Genomic DNA, 20,840 nt, shown 5'->3' with positions numbered 1-20,840 from the left:
AGAAGTTGCATATTCTCCCAGACCCTTATAACTCAGGGCTGGGCTGGAGATAGACATCCCCCTCATTCTCCAGTGAGACTTTGAATCATCTCTCCTCTACCCTTTTGTATGATCTCCTATTCCTGAGTTTCATATCATCTAACCATACCCCTTCCTACTCCTCTTCACTGTCAGCTACTCATCTCCCCAACATTACCTCTTCACTGAAGAACCTTCTCAGATTCCTCTTCAACTAACTCCTCCCAATTTTCCACATGACATTGTTATCAATGTAGAGGCCCAATATCTTGGCCTCTTAGCTCTCTGACCTCCTCATCTTTGGAGACTGCTACCTCCACTTCCATTTCAGCTACCAACTCCTATAGTAAACACGTGCAGTTGCTCCACCTATGAAATGTGAAATTCACACATCACACTATCTGACCACTATATCCATTCAGCTCTCATTCATTACACCTGTTCTTTGCCTGCAAAATCCCTTTGATCCTACTTTTAAGCGTGAAAAAATATTCACTGATTCTTGACTTCGCCCTTCACTTCAACCATTCTCTTATAGATATCCTCAACTCACTTGCCCCACAGCCTCTCCATCACCCCCATATGCAAATACCAACCCTGGCTCAATCAAACTACATAACACTGGACCACTGGGCATGGCTGGGGAAGAATCACCCAATGGATCTGGTGCCACAATAAAGTCATTGTCCAAAATATCTGAATCACAGAATGGCCAATACAATATTGAAGGAGAATTAAGTTGGAAGACTGATGCTACCTGACTTTAAGACTTACTCTAAAACTACAGTAATTGTCCTAGCTGGTGTGTGGCTCAGTGGTTGAGTGTCTATCTATGAACCAGGAGGTCACAGTTCAATTCCCAGTCATGGCACATGCCCGGGTTGTGGGCTTGATCCCCAGTAGGGGCTATGCAGGTTCTCTCTCTCTCTCTCTCTCTCTCTCCCTCCCTCCCTCCCTCCCTCCCCTTCCACTCTGAAATCAATAAAAACATATATTTTTAAATGCTCAAAAGATCTGAACAGACATGTCATCAAAGAAAATAGATGGCAAATAAGCATATGGAAAGGTGCTCTACATCGTATGTCATTAGAAAAATGCAAATTAAAACAACAAGAGATCAACCAGAATAGCCAAAATAGCCAAAATCCAGAATACTGACAACACCAAATGCTGGAGGAGAGGTGTAGCAACAGGAACTCTCATTCTTTGCAGGTGGGAATGCAAAATGGTACAGCCACTTTGGAAGACAGCTTGGCAGTTTCTTACAAAACTAACCATATTCTTACCATACAATAGAGCAACCATGCTCCTTGGCATTTACTCAAAGGAACTGAAAACTACATCCATGCAAAAACATGCACACAGATGTTTATAATCAGCTTTATTCGCAATTGCTAAAATTTGGAAGCAACCAAGATGTCCTTTGATAGGTGAATGGACACATAAACTGAGGTACATTCAGATAATTGAATATTACTTGGTGCTAAAAAGAAATGAGCCATCAAGCCATGAAAAGACACGGAGGAAACTTAAACACATATTACTAAGTGAAAAAGCCAATCCCAAAAGGCTATATATCATATGATTCCAACTATGGGGACAGAGATCAGTGGTTGTCAGGGGTGAGGGAGAAAGAGATGAAGAGGTAGTAGAGCACAGATAATTTTTAGGGCAGTAAAACAATCTATAATAATAATCTATAATAATAAAAGCATAATATGCAAATCAACCAAACAGCAGAATGACCGTCCAGACGACCTTCCAGATAACCAAGCTATGACACCCACTAGCGCCAGGCCAGCTAAGGTGGGTGTGATGCGATTGGTCAGGGGCCAGCCATCACCCATGATCGCCCTGCAGACGGAGGCCCAGGCCACCGACCAGCAGGCTGTGGCAGGTGGGCAGAGCATCCCTCTGTGGGGGGCGATCCATCATGGAGCCCCAGCCAGGTGGGCGGGGCCTATCTCTTTGGGGCGATCGATCATGGGGCTCCCAGACTGTGAGAGGGCACAGGGCAGGCTGAGGGACCTCCCCCCATCCAAGTGCACGAATTTTGTACACTGGGCCTCTCATTCTATCCTATATAATAAAAGGCTAATATGCAAATCGACCAAATGGAGGAAGGGCGGGTCACTATGACACGCACTGACCACAGACACTCAATGCAGGAGCTGCCCCTTGGTGGTCAGTGTGCTCCCACAGGGGGAACACCGCTCAGCCAGAAGCCAGACTCATGCTAAGCATGTCCGACTGCCAGCTTAGGCCCGCTACCCAGACTGCGAGAGGACGCTGGCTGGGCTGAGGGACTCCCCCCTCCACCCACTGCACAAATGTCATGCACTGGGCCTCTAGTATATAATAATAAAATGTTACAGTGGTAGGTAAATGTCATTATGTATTTGTCCAAACCCATAGGGTGTATACCAAGTGTAAATGCTGATGTAAACTATGGGCTTTGGGTGATTATGATGTGTTAATGTAGGTAGGTTCATCAATTATAACAAATGTACCATTCTGGTGGGGGATGCTGATGATGGGGGAGTCTATGTACATGGGAACAGGAGGCACATGGGAAATCTCTGTAAATTCCACTTAATTTGGCTGTGAACCTAAAACTACTGTAAAAAATAAAGTCTATTAAAAAATATCTGGGTCATGCTGCCTGACAATCCTCCCATATTTCCCTGCTCAGTTCTCTCGCCCATTCGTGGCTATTTCAAATCTCTCGTTTATCTCAGCAAATAACTCTGCCTCCTACTTCTTTGACAAAATGAAGTCATCAGATGGGTAATATCTCAACTTCCCACACCAGATCCACCACCTTCTGCACCCATCCTTTCCTCCTGTTACAACAAAATAACTATCCTTCCACCCTAGCCGGTTTGGCTCAGTAGATAGAGTGCTGGCCCGCAGAATGAAGGGTCTTGGGTTTTATTCCGGTCAAGGACACGTACTTCAGTTGCCAGCTTGATCTCTGGCCCAGGTCAGAGTGTGTACAGAAAATAATCGATATGTCTCTCTCACATCAGTGTTTCTCTCTGTCTCGCCCTTTCCCTTCCACTCTCTAAAAATCAATGGAAAAATATCCTTGGGGATTAAAAAAAAATCCCAAGAAACTAGTAAATAGCAGAGCAGGATAAAAATCCAGATCTGTGTGACTCCACTATATCACAACAATATGTAACTAGAATGTAGTGTGGGGTTGTTAACACAGTCAAGTACTATGAGAACACAAAATGGGCACTCAATTCTTCCAAGAGTGTGGAATTGACTGGAAGCTGAGAATTGGAGAAGCTAGAGGGGTGACAAGGCTGCTCAGAAACCTGTCTGGCTTATCTGCTCAACCTTTGCTCTCTGAGAGTGGCCAAAGAGCCAGGTCCTGTCACTACCTGTGCCCTGGAAAAAGAATAACTTCATTCACAAATAAAGAGGAAAAAGAGCATATTTTACCATTTTTCATTATTCAAAACATAACAGAAAAATACAGGTCAATTTCTGTTTTTTTGCAACAACCTTAACCAGGCCAAGCACAATCTATAAAAACAGGGATGGACCATCCCTAGAAGCTGAGACACCCATCATTCTCACCAGTGGCCCCCCCTGCCTCCTGGCACACAGGACTTGAAGGAGTACAAAGGACATTGAGCAAAATCTAGTGCACTAGGGAAGTTTTTTTGTTTTTTTGGTTTTTTTTATCTACCTAGTCCCTGGGACATAAATTTGCCAATAACAGGTGTCACTAAATTCTGGATGCACCAACACACTCACTCACATGCACACAAACAAGTTGTAATCTCTATCTTCAAAAAATCCACCCAAACAAAAAATCCTCTTGTGACCCCTTCAGTCACTGCCTCATTACTCAGTTTCCCTATATAGCAGCGGTTCTCAACCTGTGGGTCGAGACCCCTTTGGCGGTCGAACGACCCTTTCACAGGGGTCGCCTAAGACCATCCTGCATATCAGATATTTACATTACGATTCATAACAGTAGCAACATTAAATTATGAAGTAGCAACAAAAATAATTTTATGGTTGGGTCACAACATGAGGAACTGTATTTAAAGGGCCAGAAGGTTGAGAACCACTGCTATATACCAAAACCCCTCAAAATGGAGTATCCTTGAGTCCTTTCTTTCACAGCCCCATTCCAATCCATCAGCAAATCCTATAATCAACAGAGATTCAAAATCCAATCACCATTGGCTCTGGTCCCAGCCACCACTGCCTAACTACACCAGCGTTTCTCAAATATTAGGAGACATTGGAAACACTTGGAGAGCTTGTTAAGCTAGATTCATGGGCCTCATCCCCAGAGATCCTGACTCAGTAGGTCTGGAGTGGGACCCATACATGTGCATTTCTAACAAGCTTCCAGGTGATGCAGATGCTGTTGGTCCAGGGACCATACTTTAAGGCAGTGGTTCTCAACCTCGGCTGCACATTAGAATCACCTGGGAATCTTTTTAAAATCCTGATTTCTGGGCCTCATCCTCCGGAAATTCTGTTTCTTTGTTACTCATGTTGTGGCCCCACCCCATAAGAAATAGAATTTCCGGAGGATGAGGCCCAGAAATCAGGATTTTAAAAAGATTCCCAGGTGATTCTAATGTGCAGCCAAGGTTGAGAACCACTGCTTTAATGAATAATGATCTACAGTAACCCCCAAACAACTCTCCCAACTTCCACCCTTGTGTCCTCAAAACAGCCAAAGTCTAAAGCAGACCACAGTCTCCTTTGCTCAAAACTCTTGTGTTCCCATCCCACCTGGAGTAAAAACCAAGTTCTTTCAATGGCCCACAGGGCCCTATACCAGTGGTTCTCAAACTTTAGAGTGCATCAGAATCACCTGGAGGGTTTATTACATGAAAGATTCTTACATCCCACCTCCAGAATTTCCGATTTGGTAGGTCTGGGATGGGATGCAAACATTTGCTTAACCAGTTCCCAGGTGATGCTGATCCCTGCTTGTCCAAGGACCACACTTGATGTGCTCCAACCTGTCAAGCCCCTATCATCAGCTTCTCTTATTCTCCCTTCACTCACTCTGTCCATTGGCCTCCTTGCTGTAACTGAAATGGCAGCATGCCATTTACAGGCAGTCCTCGGGTTACGTAGTTGTGTCACCATCTCCCATTTATTTATTTTTTAAAAAATATATTTTATTGATTTTTTACAGAGAGGAAGGGAGAGGGATAGAGAGTTAGAAACATCGATGAGAGAGAAACATCGATCAGCTGCCTCCAGCACATCTCCCACTGGGGATGTGCCCGCAACCCAGGTACATGCCCTTGACCGGAATCGAACCCGGGACCCTTCAGTCCGCAGGCCGACGCTCTATCCACTGAGCCAAACCAGTTTTGGCCTCCCATTTATTTATAAAGAAAAGTTCCATCATTTCAATGTATGTACATATGTGCTTTATGTTTTTTATTATTTATTTACCACAAGTAAAGGTCAGGAATTGTTATCTTTTAATTTTTTTTTACTGTTTCACTTCATTACTGCTGTGTAGGTGCTCCATGTGAGTGACGTAGGTGCTTATGTAGGTGGGTTCCGCCATATGGGTTATGTCTCGCGTAGGAACAGATCTCCGACATAACCCGAGGACCTACTGTATTTCCTCTACCTGGAACACTCTCCCCCCACTTACCAGCATGGTTTCCTCCCTCACTTTCCTTCAGCTCTCTGCTCCTGTGTTACCCATGCATAATCACCCTGTATAAAATAACCATGCCTCTGTACCTTGGTTGCAGGCACATCCCCAGTAGTAGATGTGCAGGAGGCAGCTGATTGATGTTTCTCTCTCATCGATGTTTCTAACTCTCTATCTCTCTCCCTTCCTCTCTGTAAAAAATCAACAAAATATATTAAAAAATAAAAATTAAAAAATAACCATGCCTCAAGCCCTGGGGGTGGCACTCCAGCTTTTGCTCACCGTGCTTTACCTCTATGCCACTTATTATAACTTGACACATTATATATTTAACTGCTAGCTTACGGTCTCATGTTCACTACTGTATCCTACCCTTTCTGGTGTCTAGAACAATGCCTGGAACCGCACTGTCCAGTAAATGAGTACATAAATGAGTGAATAAATGATTCCCTCTTACTTTCTAGCTTGAAATAATCTAGATAGCCCATGTCTTCATCTCTATGTCCATGGTTCTTAGCTCACTGCTTGGCGAACAGTAAATATTCAAAAATATTTATTGTGTGAATGTTCTAAGCCTGTGGTCATCAAACTGCGGCTCGCGAGCCACATGCGGCTCTTTGGCCCCTTGAGTGTGGCTCTTCCACAAAATACCATGTGCGGGCGCGCACGTACAGTGCAACTGAAACTTCATGGCCCATGCGCAAAGTCGGTTTTCGGCCTGGGCGAGTCTATTTTGAAGAAGTGGCGTTAGAAGAAGTGAGGGGTGTCGGTCGGTGGGGCAACGGGAGATGCGGAGCAGGCAGGCGGGCTGCGGGATATGCAGCACGGGAGAGGTACATTGCTTTTAGCTATGTTTGCTGAGGTTTGACCCTTTCCAACTCTCCCATCCACACTCCTCTATCTGAAACAAGTATACAAGACGAGTAGACGAGTGTGGATGGGAGAGTTGGAAGGGGTCGACCTCAGTGAACATACCTCAATCAGATTGAGGACGTTTTTTGCAAACGCCAGCTTAGGAGTACCCTAATTTATTAACAATGTACCTACCTATATAGTTTAAGTTTAAAAAATTTGGCTCTCAAAAGAAATTTCAATCGTTGTACTGTTGATATTTGGCTCTGTTGACTAATGAGTTTGCCGACCACTGTTCTAGGCAATAGCCAAAATTGAGTATCTACCATGTGCCAGGGACTATGCTAGATGCTTTACAGACATTCACTCATTAATCCTCACAACAACCACATGAAATATGGATTCTTTTTGTTTTAAAGCTAAGAAAGCAGATGCGTAAAGAGGTCAAATGACCTGCCCAAAGCAACAGAACTAGTAAATGGAAGAACTAAAATTCCAGGTCAGGTTACCTTGACTCCCAAGCCATGCTTTCACCACTATGCTTCTGTTTCCAAAGCATATTTTCATTTGGCTCCCATAACACAGTCCTGGGCGTTATTCCTATCAGACCTTCCACTGTATTCTAAATTTTCAGGACACTCCTCCTGGAGACACTGACCACCCATTCTTTGGTACATTTGCCATTCCAAACTCTTTCCAGGTGACCTGGGACAAAAATGCTACCCCAGTGATAAAGGAATAGTTCTGTATGTTGATTGTTGTGATTAAACACATCTACAAATGTGATAAAATTGTGTGGAACTAAACACACATACACACAATTATGAGTACTTATAAAACTGGTAATAATGAAGATTGCTTAAACCAATGCCAGTTTCCTGGTTTTGATATTGTACTATAGTTACATAAGATATAAGGAAATCTGGGTTAAAGTACACAGGCATGCTCCATAAATTTTTTACAACTTTGTGTGACTCTCTAATTATTAAAAATAAAAACTTATTTAAAAAGTATGCCACTCCAAGAGCCATCCCAAGAACCTTTATAGATCAGGCTGTCCTCTGATCCTTCCAACTCTATACCCTACAAGACCTTCTCCAAGGCAGGGATTCTACAGCCCATTTATTATATCTAGTAAGCCCTAGATATAAATGCCAGGACCTCTCTTCCCTTTGTCACATACTTTTACACACACACACACACACACACACACACACACACACTCCTAAAGCTATGGGTTAGCCTTCTACCACTTCAAAATAAAAAGTAGTGTACACTTAAACTTGATTTCAATTGGAACAAAAATGTGGGCTGTATGTGAGTTCATAAGCCTGATTTTCTCTATCTCACACAACGTCTTGAAAATAGCTTAACTTGAACAGTGCTTTATACTTTCTACAGTACTATATCTTATAGCAAGAGTCCAAGAGACCTAGGTTGGACTATGGTCGAGCAACTAACTGGCTGTGTAACTTTGGGCAAGTTATTATGGGAGAAAATAACAGATCCAAAGAGCTACTGTAAAGATTGATTGGTCACTTCTTGTTCTGGAACAATATGGAATAGACACACCTCTCCTTATTCCTCCCACTAAGTACAGCTAAAAGTCTTGGACATTACATACAAAAAAGTAAGGCAACTCTGAAAGATGGAGAGAAGAAGGCAACCTGACTAAGGACAGCAGAACCAGAGGTAGCAGGTGTAAACAGAGACCAAATGGGGAACATGGACTTCCAGTCCCACCTGGTATAACAAAGTGGTACCCATTTTCCCTGCCACTGAAGTGCAGTTTTTTAAGGGACCTGTGAAAATAGAAGATATAATATCCAGAATCTCATAGCACAATACCCAAAATATCCAGAACATAATGAAAATAATCACATATCATATCAAGAACAAAGAAAATCACAACTTGAATGAGCAAGAAAAATCAATCTCAACATTGAGATGACACAAATGTTGAAATTATCTGACGACTTTAAAGGAGCAATCATAAAATGTTTCAATGAACAATTATGAACATGCATGAAACAAAATAGAAAGGGGCAACAACATAAACTGATGAACAAAAACAGATCCAGAGACAGAGAAGCATCGATCAGATGCTCAAACCTCAGAGGGAAGGTAGGGGAGGGTGGGGGTAAGGGGGAGAGATCAACCAAAGGACTTGTATGCATGCAAATAAGCATAACCAATGGACACAGACACCAGGGAGTGAGGGCATGAGCGGGGGGTGGTGGGGGGAAATGGGGGATAAGGACACATGTAATACCTTAATCAATAAAAAAGAAGAGAGTCTCCACAAAGAACTAGAAGATATAGAAAAGAAACAACGGCACTTTTAGAAATTAAAATTATAATAACTTAAATAAAAAGTCATTCAATGAACTCAACAGCAGAATGGAAAATACAGGGAAAAAAAGTAAACTTGAAGCTAGAACAATAGAAATTACCTAAACTGAACAGAAGAAAGAAAGTAGACTAAACTATGAGCAACTATCTGCCAAAAAACTGGACAACCTAGAAGAAATGGATTAATTCTTAGAAACATAAAATATGCCCACCCTAAATCAAGAAGAAAATACAACCTGAACAGACCAATTATTAGTAAGGAGATTGGATTAGTAATAAAAAACTTCCCACCCGGCTGGCATGGCTCAGTGGTTGGGCATCAACTTACGAACCAGTTCACGGTTCGATTCCTTGTCAGAGTACATGCCTGGGCTGCAGGCTCAATCCCCAGTGTGGGGCATGCAGAAGGCAGCTGATCAATGATTCTCTCTCATCACTGATGTTTCTATCTCTCTCTCCCTCTTCCTCTCTGAAGTCGATAAAAAGAATTAAAAAAAACACACAAACTTCCCAACAAAGAAAAACCCAGGACCAGGTGGCTTCACTAGTGATTTTTACCAAACATTTAAAGAAGATTTAACACCAATTCTTCACTAACTCTTCAAAAAATGCAAAGAGGATTGCTGGGTCTTATGGTAACTTAAAAAAACAACAACAAAAAAAATCTCAAAGACGAGGCAACACTCCCAAACTCATTACATGAGATCAGCATTACCCTGATTTTCAAAAAAGCTAGATAAGTACATTACAAGGAAAGAAAACTACAGGCCAATATCCCTGATGAATATAGATGCAAAAATTCTCAATAAAATACTAGCAAACCAAATTCAGCAACACAAAAGGAGCAGTTACCATGATCAACTGGAATTTATCCTTAGGATGCAAGGATGATTCAACATAAGCAAATCAATAAAGGTGATAGCCCTGGCTGGTGTTGTTCAGTGGTTTAGAGCATCAGCCTGCACACTGAAGGGTCAAGGGCAGGTACCTGGGTTGCAGGTTCAATCCCTGCCCCCCACCACCCCCCCGTCGGGGAGCGTGCAGGAGGCAACTAATCAATGTCTCTCTCAGATCAATGTCTCTCTCTCTCTCCCCTCCCTTCCACTCTCTCACCAAAAAAAAAAAGCAATGGAAAAAATATCCTCAGAGAAGATTAACAACAAAAAAATAATAAATTTTCAAAACTAATAAAGGTGATACATCACATTAACAGAATGAAAGAAAAAAATCATATGATTATCTAAGATGCTGAAAAACAAACCATCTGACAAAATGCAGCATCCAATCATGATAAAAATTCTCAAAAAATGGGGTATAAAAGGAATGTACTTCAACATAATAAAGACCATATATGACAAGCACATAGCTAACTCAATATACTCAATGATGAAAAGTTGAAAGCTATTCCTCCAAGGTCAGGAGCAAGACAAGAGTGCCCACTCTCACCACTCCTACTCAACATAGTATGGAAATCCCTGCCAGAGCAATTTGGCAAAAAAAAAAAAAAAAAGAAAAAGAAATAAAAGACATCCAATTTGCAAAGAAAAAAATAAAACTGTCTCTACTTTCAGATGACATGATTTTATATTGAGAAAATCCTACAGACACCACCACCAAAAAAAGTTTAGATTAAATCAACAAATTCAGTAAAGTTGCAGGATATAAAATTAACATATAGGGGAAAATATCCTCGGGTGAGGATTAACAAACAAACAAACAAGAAAAGATTAAAACAAAGACAAACCCAAAGAAATCCACACTGACAAATAGTGTAATTCTCCCCTATGTTCAATGCAGCATTATTCATGGTGGTTAAGACATGGAAACAACCCAAGTGCCCTGCAATAGAGGACTGGATAAAGAAGATGTGGTACACATACACAGTGGAATACTGCTCAGCCATAAGAAAGGATAAAACAGTGCCATTTGCAACAACATGGATGGACCTTGAGAACATTATGCTAAGTGAAATAAGTCTGTCAGAAAAAGCTAAGAACCATATGATTTCACTCATATGTTGGATATAAAACTGAAACTTGTGAACATACAGCAGTGTGGCGGTTGCCAGAGGGAAGGGGGTCCTAATATATGGTGACAGGAGAAGATTTGACTTTGGGTGGTGGGCACACAGTGCAATATACAGATCTTGTAACATGTTAACCAATGTCATCCCAATAAATTTAAAAAAATAAAATAAAATGAATAGCATAGTCACACTCCTAAACACAAAAGACTAAGGAAAAATCTTGAAAGCAGTGAGAAAGAAATGACACATGCTATGCTATTCATTTTATTTTATTTTTTTAAATTTATTGGGATGACACTGGTTAACATGAACATACAGGTTTCTGTAAAAAATCAATATAATATATTTTTTAAGAAATCTAGCCTACATTCTGCACAGCAAAAGAAACCATCAACAAGAGAACAAGAGAACCCACTGCATGGGAGAACATATTTGCCAATACATATGTTACATCTAATAAGGGTTTAATCTCCAAAATTTACAGGGAACTCATGCAACTTAACAAAAGGAAGATAAACAACCCAATCAAAAAATGGGCAAAGGACCTACATAGACACTTCTCCAAAGAGGACATACAGAAAGCCAAGAGACATATGAAAACATGCAAAGTCACTAATCCGAGAGATGCAAATCAAAACAGCAATACGGTACCATCTCACACCTGTCAGAATGGCTATCATCAACAAATCAACAAACGACAAGTGCTGGCGAGGATGCGGAGAAAAAGGAACCCTCGTGCACTGCTGGTGGGAATGCAGACTGGTGCAGCCATTGTGGAAAACAGTATAGCATTTCCTCAAAAAACTAAAAATGGAACTCCCATTTGACCCACTTCTAGGACTATATCCCAAGAAACTAGAAACACCAATTAGAAAGAATATATGCACCCCTATGTTCATAGCAGCACAATTCACCATAGCTAAGATCTGGAAACAGCCTAAGCGACCATCAGCAGATGAGTGGATTAAAAACTGTGGTACATCTACATAATGGAATACTATGCAGGTGCAAAAAAAGAAAGAACTCTTACCATTTGCAACAGCATGGATGGAACTGGAGAGCATTATGCTAAGCACAATAAACCAGTTGGAGAAAGATAAATATCACAGGATCTCACTCATTTGTGGAATACAAAGAACAACATAAACTGATGGACAAAGACAGAGACATAGAAGCATCGAATAGACCGTCAAACCTCAGAAGGCAGGCAGGGGAGGGTGGGGGGTTAAAAGATCAATCAAAGGACTTTTTTGCATGCATATAAGCATAACCAATGGACACAGATAGTAAGGGGGTAAGGGCATGTGCTGGGGGTGGGAGCAGGCGGGGAGAGGTCAATGGGGGAAAAAGGAGACATATGTAATACTTTCAACAATAAAAAAATTTAAATTCAAAAAAGAAATCTAGCCTATGGAAGTCTTCAGAGATGTGAACAGATATAAATCACCTGTGTGTGTGGGTTTAACTATAGTGAGCAACTATGAAAAGGCCACACTATTTAGTAATTTTCAATTGTGCTGAAGTACAAACTTAAACGGAAGGTGTGTGTGCATGTGCGTGTGTGCATGCGTGTGTAAGCGCGCACACGCAAAAGCAATGTACTGAGCAAGCAAGAGCAGCCATGCACCAAGGGAGTGATTCTTAGCTGGCCTTCTTGTTCTCTGGCAGCCCATAAAGACATGCATGAGAAGAAATAAAAACTTTCATTAAAAAAAATTAAGGCAGCCCTAACCGGTTTGGCTCAGTAGATAGAGCATCGCCTGTGGACTGAAGGGTCCTGGGTTCGATTCTGGTCAACGGCATGTACCTTGGTTGCGGGCACATCCCCAGTTGGGGGTGTGCAGGAGGCAGCTGATCGATATTTCTCTCTCACTGATGTTTCAAATTCTCTATCCCTCTCCCTTCCTCTCTGTAAAAAAATCAATAAAATATATTTTTTTAAATAAAAAATAAAATTTAAAAAATTAAGGCAGCCCAGCCAGTGCAGCTCAGTGGATGAACATCTACCTATGAACAAGGAGGACACAGTTCGATTCCCTGTCAGGGCACATGCCTGGGTTGTGGGCTCAATCCCCGATGTGAGGTATGCAGGAGGCAGCCAATTGATGACTCTCTCTTCACTGATGTTTCTATCTCTCTCTCCTTCTCCCTTCCTCTCTGAAATCAATAAAAAATATATTAAAAAACAAACAAACAAAAAAGAATAAAAAATGTACTCAGCATCTATTATATGTTTAGGTCTGAAATAGGTTCTGGGGATACCAAAAAATGAAAAGATGACATCTCTGCCCTCAGGTAGTTCCAGCTAATAAGCGACACAGATGTATTTATAACCATGATATGATGAAATAATTACTTTTGGTAAGGATGTACACAAGTGCAACAGGAAGCCAGTGGAAGAAGGCCTTTTACAGTATATCGTGAGTTGTAAAAGACAGGGCATTAGTCAAAATAGAATGTGCAAAGATAGAGTCACAGAAAATTTGTATTAGAACCCTAAGTAGTTCAAGTCATGCTAGGACATAAAGAACAAGGGAGGACGAGTGGCAGGAACTGAGACTGAACAAACAGATCACAAAAGGTCTTGTCTGTCACACAAAGAAGACTGAAGAACTTTATTCTGGCCCAGCTAGTGTCACTCAGTGGTTGAGTGTCGACCTATCAACCAGGAGCTCAAGGTTAGATTACCGGTCAGGGCACATGCCTCGGTTATGGGCTCCATCCCCAGCGTGGGATGTGTAGCCGATCAATGATTCTGTCTCATCATTGATGTTTTTATCTCTCTCTCCCTCTTCTTTCCTTTCTGAAATCAATAAAAATATTCTTTTAAAAAAAGAATTTTATGCCCAGCTGGCGTGGCTGAGTGGTTGAGCATTGACCTATAAACCAGGAGGTCACAGTTTGATTCCTGATCAGGGCACATGCCTGGGTTGCGGGCTCGATCCCCAATGTGGAAAATGTGGAAGGCAGCCGATCAGTGATTCTCTCTCATCATTGATACTGATGTTTCTCTCTCTCTCTCCCTCTCCCTTACTCTCTGAAATCAATTTAAAAATTTAGGAAAAAAAAGAAATTTATTCTGTAATGGAACTAACGAAAAAATCTTTACCAGTGGAGTGACTTGATCAGCACTGGCAAAGACACCAGGAGTCCTGAAAAACATCTTAATCCCCACTTATTTTGCAAGGGAAGGAAAAGGTCCCACCCTCTATGTCTGTCCCCTCTGAAATGACATAACATGAGGCAGTAAACAGAACTCTGCACCTGGCCCAAAGTGAATAGTCAATAAAAATCAGTTGAATATGAATTTGGATGTGTTACATGAGGCAGTCCCTAATGAGAGCAGAATTTTAGCAACACCAGCACCTTGTGTGGTCTTGGGTATAATAAAAGGAACAGTTCTTTGGAAGGGACTAGTGACTGAAAATTCTAAAATCTAACAACATGCAACAGGAGGAGGGTGCCATATATACTGTTTTGTTGTACTCCAGTGTACACAGCCCTCTCACAGTTTTCTTTCTATACCTGGGATTTAAATCCCAATAATGGGATAATATTACAGTTTTATTCCACACACTAACCTCTGTAGAATCCGGGATGACAGGTGCTTACGTGCACAAATGGTAAACTGGAGGAAGTTCATTAGTGGTTTTACTCCTGTTTTACCCAATATCTCTTCTGCTTAATTCAATCTAGTTAGATGGTTCTGCAGATAAATGCTATAGAAATAAAATACTGCTGCATTTCTGCCTCCATTAACTGAGTGCATGCAAAATGCTTTAAATAATCAGGAAGGATGTATTAGATATATTTTGTAGGTAAAGACAATGAGGCTCAGAGAAGCAAAGCAACTCGCCCAAGGACAACTTGCCACAATAAATTGTAAAGCCAGAACTCAAATCTGTGTTTATTGGACTCAAATATCCAAAAATGTAATATTGTCTCCTCCAAAACCTGGATCTGAGATAAAATTATCAGTATACAAAAATGGTACTTTGTGGTTGGAAAGAAAATATTTTCTAAATTAAAAAAAAATCAAAAGAAGGGTGCAAAGAAAAAATACATAGGGAGAAAGAGAAAAAAAGAGGAGAAACCAGAGGCCAATGTCAGCTAGACCCTAGTCTGCAAGGAGGGATGGAGGAACCTGGGAGGTGGATTGGAGTTAATTCTCCTAGAGCAGTGGTACTCAACCTGGGGGTCCAATGACCCTTTCACAGGGGTCGCCTAAGACCATAGGAAAACACATTTATAATTACGTATTGTTTTTGTGATTAATCACTATGCTTTAATTATGTTCAATTTGTAACAATGAAATTGGGGGTCACCACAACTTGAGGGTCGCAGCATTAGGAAGGTTGAGAACCACTGTCCTAGAGTGAGGGGAATACAGTTTGAGTGGGAATCTAAACCAGAGTTGTGAGCAAAGCGAGCGAAACACCTGGCCCCTGCACCCTGTCCCACCTGGCCTGCCTTCCTTACCTGCCATGAAACCAGTCCTGGCACATGTCACACTCGATCATGAAGCGGGTCACATCGTAAGGCAGCCGGCAAAGGCAGTACACTGGCACCGTGGCCATCTTCAGCTGGCCTTGGAGCGGTGTGTGGCAAGCCAGGTTCGCAGCGTCCCGAGGAGTGGGAGGCAGAAGCACACGTCCTTCCTGAACCAGGACTGGACACAAACAACACTTTTCACACAGTGAATCTGGTGCCCCAGGGTACCAACCCTCAGTTCACAAATGGGGAGTGACCACAGCCGGGGTGCAACACATGGGGTGTGGCTGTAGGGGGCAATCTGAGAAAGTCCACCCGCCTCCAGAACAGCTTTAACAAATAAAGACCGACGCTATGCCCAGGAGGCTTTCTCGCCGTCCCCTCCTCCCCCCGCGCGCATCTCCTAGCTCCCCCCTCCACCCCTCACCCCAAGTGAGTGAGAACTTCTTTCTGTGGTTCAGGAAAACATCTGATGCCTTTAAGGAAGCTCCTTTGATCCCTCACTGCACCCTCTTCTTGCTTCCCAGAGCGCTCTTTATTATGAGACTGGGGGAGCCCAGCAGAAGACCCTTCTCTCTGCCCCCAAATAGGGGCAACTGGCGAGAGATGGGGAACCCATGGACATGGGCTCACTCCCTCGCAAATTACCTCGCTGCCTTCAGGAGCAAGGCAGAGGCGCCCAACTCAAATCACAGTTGTGGGGTCTTGTTGTGAGAACTCTCCCCGTCATCCCACCGCGACTAGTGGGAGCCCCAGCAGCTCCACAACCGAAATAAATCACAACCTCACAACTCGTCAGCTCGTCGTCTATTTCGAACACGACCGGGTTCCCGTCGCACCCGTGAAACTAAAAAGGGACGCTCCAAACCCCCCCCCCCCCGTAACTGACAATTTCCTCACACTCCCGCAACTGAGCAAGGATTTGTTTTCTTCTCGCCGCTCGGACCCTGGCAGGCATCTCCCCCCAACCCCTTCCCAATGACGAGGTCTCCTCATCCCCCCCAAACTGACCAAGACCTCCCGAGAGATCCCCCCAACTGACAGGAATATCCTCGCAGCCCCGAAACTTACGAGAATGTCTTCACACCTCCCAGCCTGACAGGAACCTCCTCACACCCCTGAGCTGACAACAATGTCTACGGTCCCGAGCTCTACGGGGACCTCCGCATCCGCCGAGCCGCCAGGATCGCTCCCGCTGGCGAAGCTCCGTCTCCCCCGACGCGCCGGCCGCCGGGCTCGCTCGGGAGCCGTTGGCGTCGCTCGGCGGAGGCTCGGCCGGTAGTTCCGGCCCCACCGGCGGCGCGCGCCGAATTCTGGGATTTTCCCTGTCGCGCAGCGAACCTTGCTCGTCGGCCCCCGCGACCACCCGCTGGTCGCTCGGCCCCCGCCGCCCAGCGAGGCTTCCGGGCAGCTCTCTCCCGGGGGCGGCCTCTAGGGCCTACTGGAGACCGCGGCTCGGGCCTAGTCCGGGGGACGCCACTCGCGTCGTCGCTGGCCCGGCCGGAGCTCGCTGCGAGCAAAGCGACGAGGAAGGGGAGAACCCGGCGGCCGAATTGCGAGGAAGATGGCCCGAAAAGCCGCCGGGAGAAGCCCGGTGGCGGTGGGAGGCAATTCGGAGTCAATAAAGTTTATTCAAAACAACGAGGAAGTTGAAGCGGAGAGGGGAGGAGAAATACGGGGTAAACAGCGACCATACTGAGAGTGGCGGCGCGGCCACAAGGAGGTGGCCCGACAGCCATCTTAAGAGGGCCCTGCACGCGAACACCCCGCGGCGGACGCGAGGGGCGGGTGGGGGGAGGGCGGACGGTCGGCTCCCGCGTGACGCCACGGGGCGGAGCCGGTCTTGAGAAAGGGGGGCGGGGCTCGACTACCTGGGGCTCCGCTCTCCTCCTCGCGGTGCCCAATGGACGCCGAGGGCCTGGAGCGGAGAGGCGGGGGAGCCGCCATCTTAGACGAGGCGGTCGCTTGGCTCCATTTTGAGAGGGGCCAGAACCTTGCAAGCCTTCCCCTTCGGGGCCATCAGGGAGGGAAGCACTTCACCGCGACCACACAACACTCTTCCCAGCCTCTCCTCCTGTGAGAGGAGGTAGACTCTAACTGGAAACTGCAAAATGAAAAGGTGGGGGCGGGGGGCGGGGGGCGGGGGGTTGGGGCCAGGACGGAGGCGGAGTCTTCATCCAGCCTTCGGTTCAGGCTAAGCCAGTGGTTCTCAACCTTCTGGCCCTTTAAATAGTTCCTCATGTTGTGACCCAACCATAAAATTATTTTCGTTGCTACTTCATCACTGTCATGTTGCTACTGTGATGAATCGTAATGTAAATATCTGATACGCAGGATGGTCTTAGGCGACCCCTGTGAAAGGGTCGCCCGACCGCCAAAGGGGTCGCGACCCACAGGTTGAGAACCGCTGGAAGCCCTTTCACAGGATCTCCGAGGCGAGTGTTTTTCACCCTGTAAGGAAGCTCCGTTGTGATCCCCAAAAGGAGGATACAGTTTTAGAGGTGACTTGCATTTCGGAGCTGGGAAGCAACCTTACGCCCTCTACTACCCCCGCGTTCTGTCCTCGGTCCCTTTCCTGTTCGTTTTTGTCCATTTCCTAGCTCCCTGGGACCTCTCTCCTCTAACCTTATTGCTTCGCTTCAATGCAGTTCAGATCCAGTTCAAATATTTCCCTGCACAAAATACATATATACAAATATTTCCCTGCCCACTTCCCACGATTTTCCAACTCCAGCCTGAGAGTGAGGTGGGAGAAGAGGTTGAATGAATGGAGCTCCACACACCTGCTTCAAGATGGCGCTGGTTTGCTCAGGCAATTTAGAATAGTCTCCAGGAATCCCCTTACTATTTGATTTTCTTAAAGGGTCCCACGCTTTAAAAAAAAAAAATGGGAGTGTGTGCATCAGTTTTATCAATGATAGTGGCTTAGTCCCTGGGGGTACGATGATAGAAAGAGGGACTGTGCAGAGAGAAATTGCCAGCTAGGAGACAAGCTTGCAAATCAACAATTGGAATCCAAGTCCAGTAAGCACGCAGATACCTCTTGCAAGGTGCGAAATAGAGCTAAGAAAGTGCCTCAGCAGCTGTTTGCTGCTGTCAAGATTTCAGGGAGACCTGGATACATAAAATTTCACTTAACATTGCAGATAAAAGGATCATCAAATATAAATGCATGCAGACACCTGGGGAAACATTTGCAAAATGAATATTAGATTTTATCCTGCAAGCAATAAAAAAACACTAAAGGTTTTTGAGCAAGAACAGCTGAGTGACATTTGTGTCTTAGGCACAGGAAATGCCAGGTTTACTGGCACCTGAAGCTTATACAGTTTGTGAGGTGGTGGGACTTTAAGAAAAGAATATACACTTGTGCCCGGCCGGCGTGGCTCAGTGGTTGCAGATCGATCTATGAACCAGGAGACCACGGTTTCTTTCCTGGTTGGGGCACATGCCCAGGTTGCAGGCTCAATCCCCTGTGTGGGGCATGCAAGAGGCAACTGATCCATGATTCCCTCTCATCATTGATGTTTCTCTCTCTCTCCCTCTCCCTACCTCTCTAAAATCAATAAAAAAATATTTTTTTAAAAAATAGTACACTTGTGAATACAAAATTAGGTTCAAAGGGTAGACAGTAAGAATATTTCCAGAAGCCATTCCTGAGTAATAACTATGAATAGAAGTTATATAGACCATATATAAATGTCCCAGTAAACCCAAACTAAATATGTGCCCCAAATCAACTTCCACTTAGCTGGATCTCAAAAATGTCTGAGGCAACTCCAACACCAGGGAAACTCAGTGGGAAGGGACAGCAGTTGTTTTAAATCTTTATTGTCAAAAGTATTACATAGGTCCCCTTTTTCCCCCATTGATCCCTTCTAACCCACACCCACCCACCCCCACCTCCCACCAAGGCCCTCACCACCCTGCTGTCTGTGTCCATGGGTCATGCATATATGCATACAAGTTCTTTGGTTGATCTCTTCCCACCTACCCTGCCTTCCCTCTGAGATTCTGCAGTCTTACTATGCCTCTCTGTCTCTGGATCTATTTTGTCAGTTTATTTTGTTCATTAGATTCCACATATGAGTGAGGTCATGTAATATTTGCCTTTCTCTGACAGCAGTTTTTTTTAATGTTTTTATTAATTTTTAGAGAGAAAGGGAGGGAAAGGCATAGAGAGATAGAAACATCATCAGTCGGCTGCCTCCTGCATGCCCCCCACTGGGGATCAAGCCCACAACCCAGGCTTGTGCCCTAATGGGGAATCGATCCAGTAACCTCTTGGTTCCTGAGTTGACACTCAATCAGCAGGGACAGCAGTTTTAACCAATTGTGATTTAAGTATATTTTACAAACTTTATCAAACACATGACCATGTGACCATATGGCAAGTTTACTAAGAAACTTTACTAAGCTTTCTTAGCTTCACAAGGATGCAAAAAGGCGTTCACTTCAACAGCACGTGTATTAAATTGGAAAGACAGAGAAGATTAGCATGGCCCCTACACAAGGATGACATGCAAATTCATTAAGTTTTCACACACAAAAAAGAATGAAGAGCCCTAGCCGGTTTGGCTCAGTGGATAGAGAGTCAGCCTACAGACTGAAGGGTCCTAGGTTCGATTCTGATCAAGGGCATGTACCTTGATTGCGGGCACACCAGAGGCAGCTGATTGATGTTTCTCTCTATCCCTCTCCCTTCCTCTCTGTAAAAAATCAGTAACAGCCCTAACCGGTTTGGCTCAGTGGATAAAGCGTCGGCCTGCGGACTGAAGGGTCCCAGGTTTGATTCCGAACAAGGGCATGTACCTTGGTTGCGGGCATACCCCCAGTAGGGGGTGTGCAGGAGGAAGCTGATCGATGTTTCTAACTCTCTATCCCTCTCCCTTCCTCTCTGTAAAAAAATCAATAAAATATATATATTTTTAAAAATCAGTAACATATTTTTTTTTAAAAAAAGAATGAGGTAAGAGACTGTTGCATTAGTCATGAAAAAAAAAGATGTGGCCTAAGTCAGGATAGTTGTAGCAGGGATAGAAAAGGACCAGATATGTAGAGATTAAATAGGCAGGGCTTGGGGACTGATTGAAAATAGCTAGTGAGGGGAGCAGGGGGCGGGCTGGAAGGGGGTCAATGGGGGAAAACAGGGGACATATGTAATACTTTAATTAAACAAATAGTTTCATTCACATATATATGTTCAATATTTTAAAAAGAAAATTTAAAAAAGAAAAAAAAACAGGAGTGGATGAGTGAGTGAAAAGAGTGTGTGTTCATTTCTGGGTTGCGTGTCAGAGTGAATGGTGATACCATTGACTGAGTGAGAGTACACAGGGGGAAAGCAGGCTTGGTAGGGAAGAAGAGACTAAGTTTAGTTTGGAGTATGTAGAGTTAAGGTGTATGTGGAACAGTAACTCACTGCACAATTCTTTATTGAGCATC

The 20,840-nt window shown here is 44.0% G+C and overlaps 1 protein-coding gene across 1 annotated transcript in view; it reads right to left on the bottom strand.

The window, feature by feature from the left end:
• Positions 1 to 17,143, bottom strand: part of PHF8 (PHD finger protein 8) — a 75,674-nt gene extending 58,531 nt beyond the window's left edge. The window contains exons 1-2 of the mRNA XM_081115439.1: positions 16,467 to 17,143; positions 15,384 to 15,573 (exon numbers count right to left, since the gene is read on the bottom strand). Coding sequence (XP_080971565.1) covers positions 15,384 to 15,481 — 98 coding nt within the window. The 5' untranslated portion in view covers positions 15,482 to 15,573; positions 16,467 to 17,143. The remainder of the gene's footprint in view (positions 1 to 15,383; positions 15,574 to 16,466) is intronic.
• Between the last annotated feature and the right edge of the window lie 3,697 nt (positions 17,144 to 20,840).

This window comes from Myotis nattereri (assembly GCF_964212035.1).
Source record: "Myotis nattereri genome assembly, chromosome: X".
NCBI lineage: Eukaryota > Metazoa > Chordata > Mammalia > Chiroptera > Vespertilionidae > Myotis > Myotis nattereri.
This window is presented reverse-complemented; position numbering and strand designations above follow the sequence as displayed.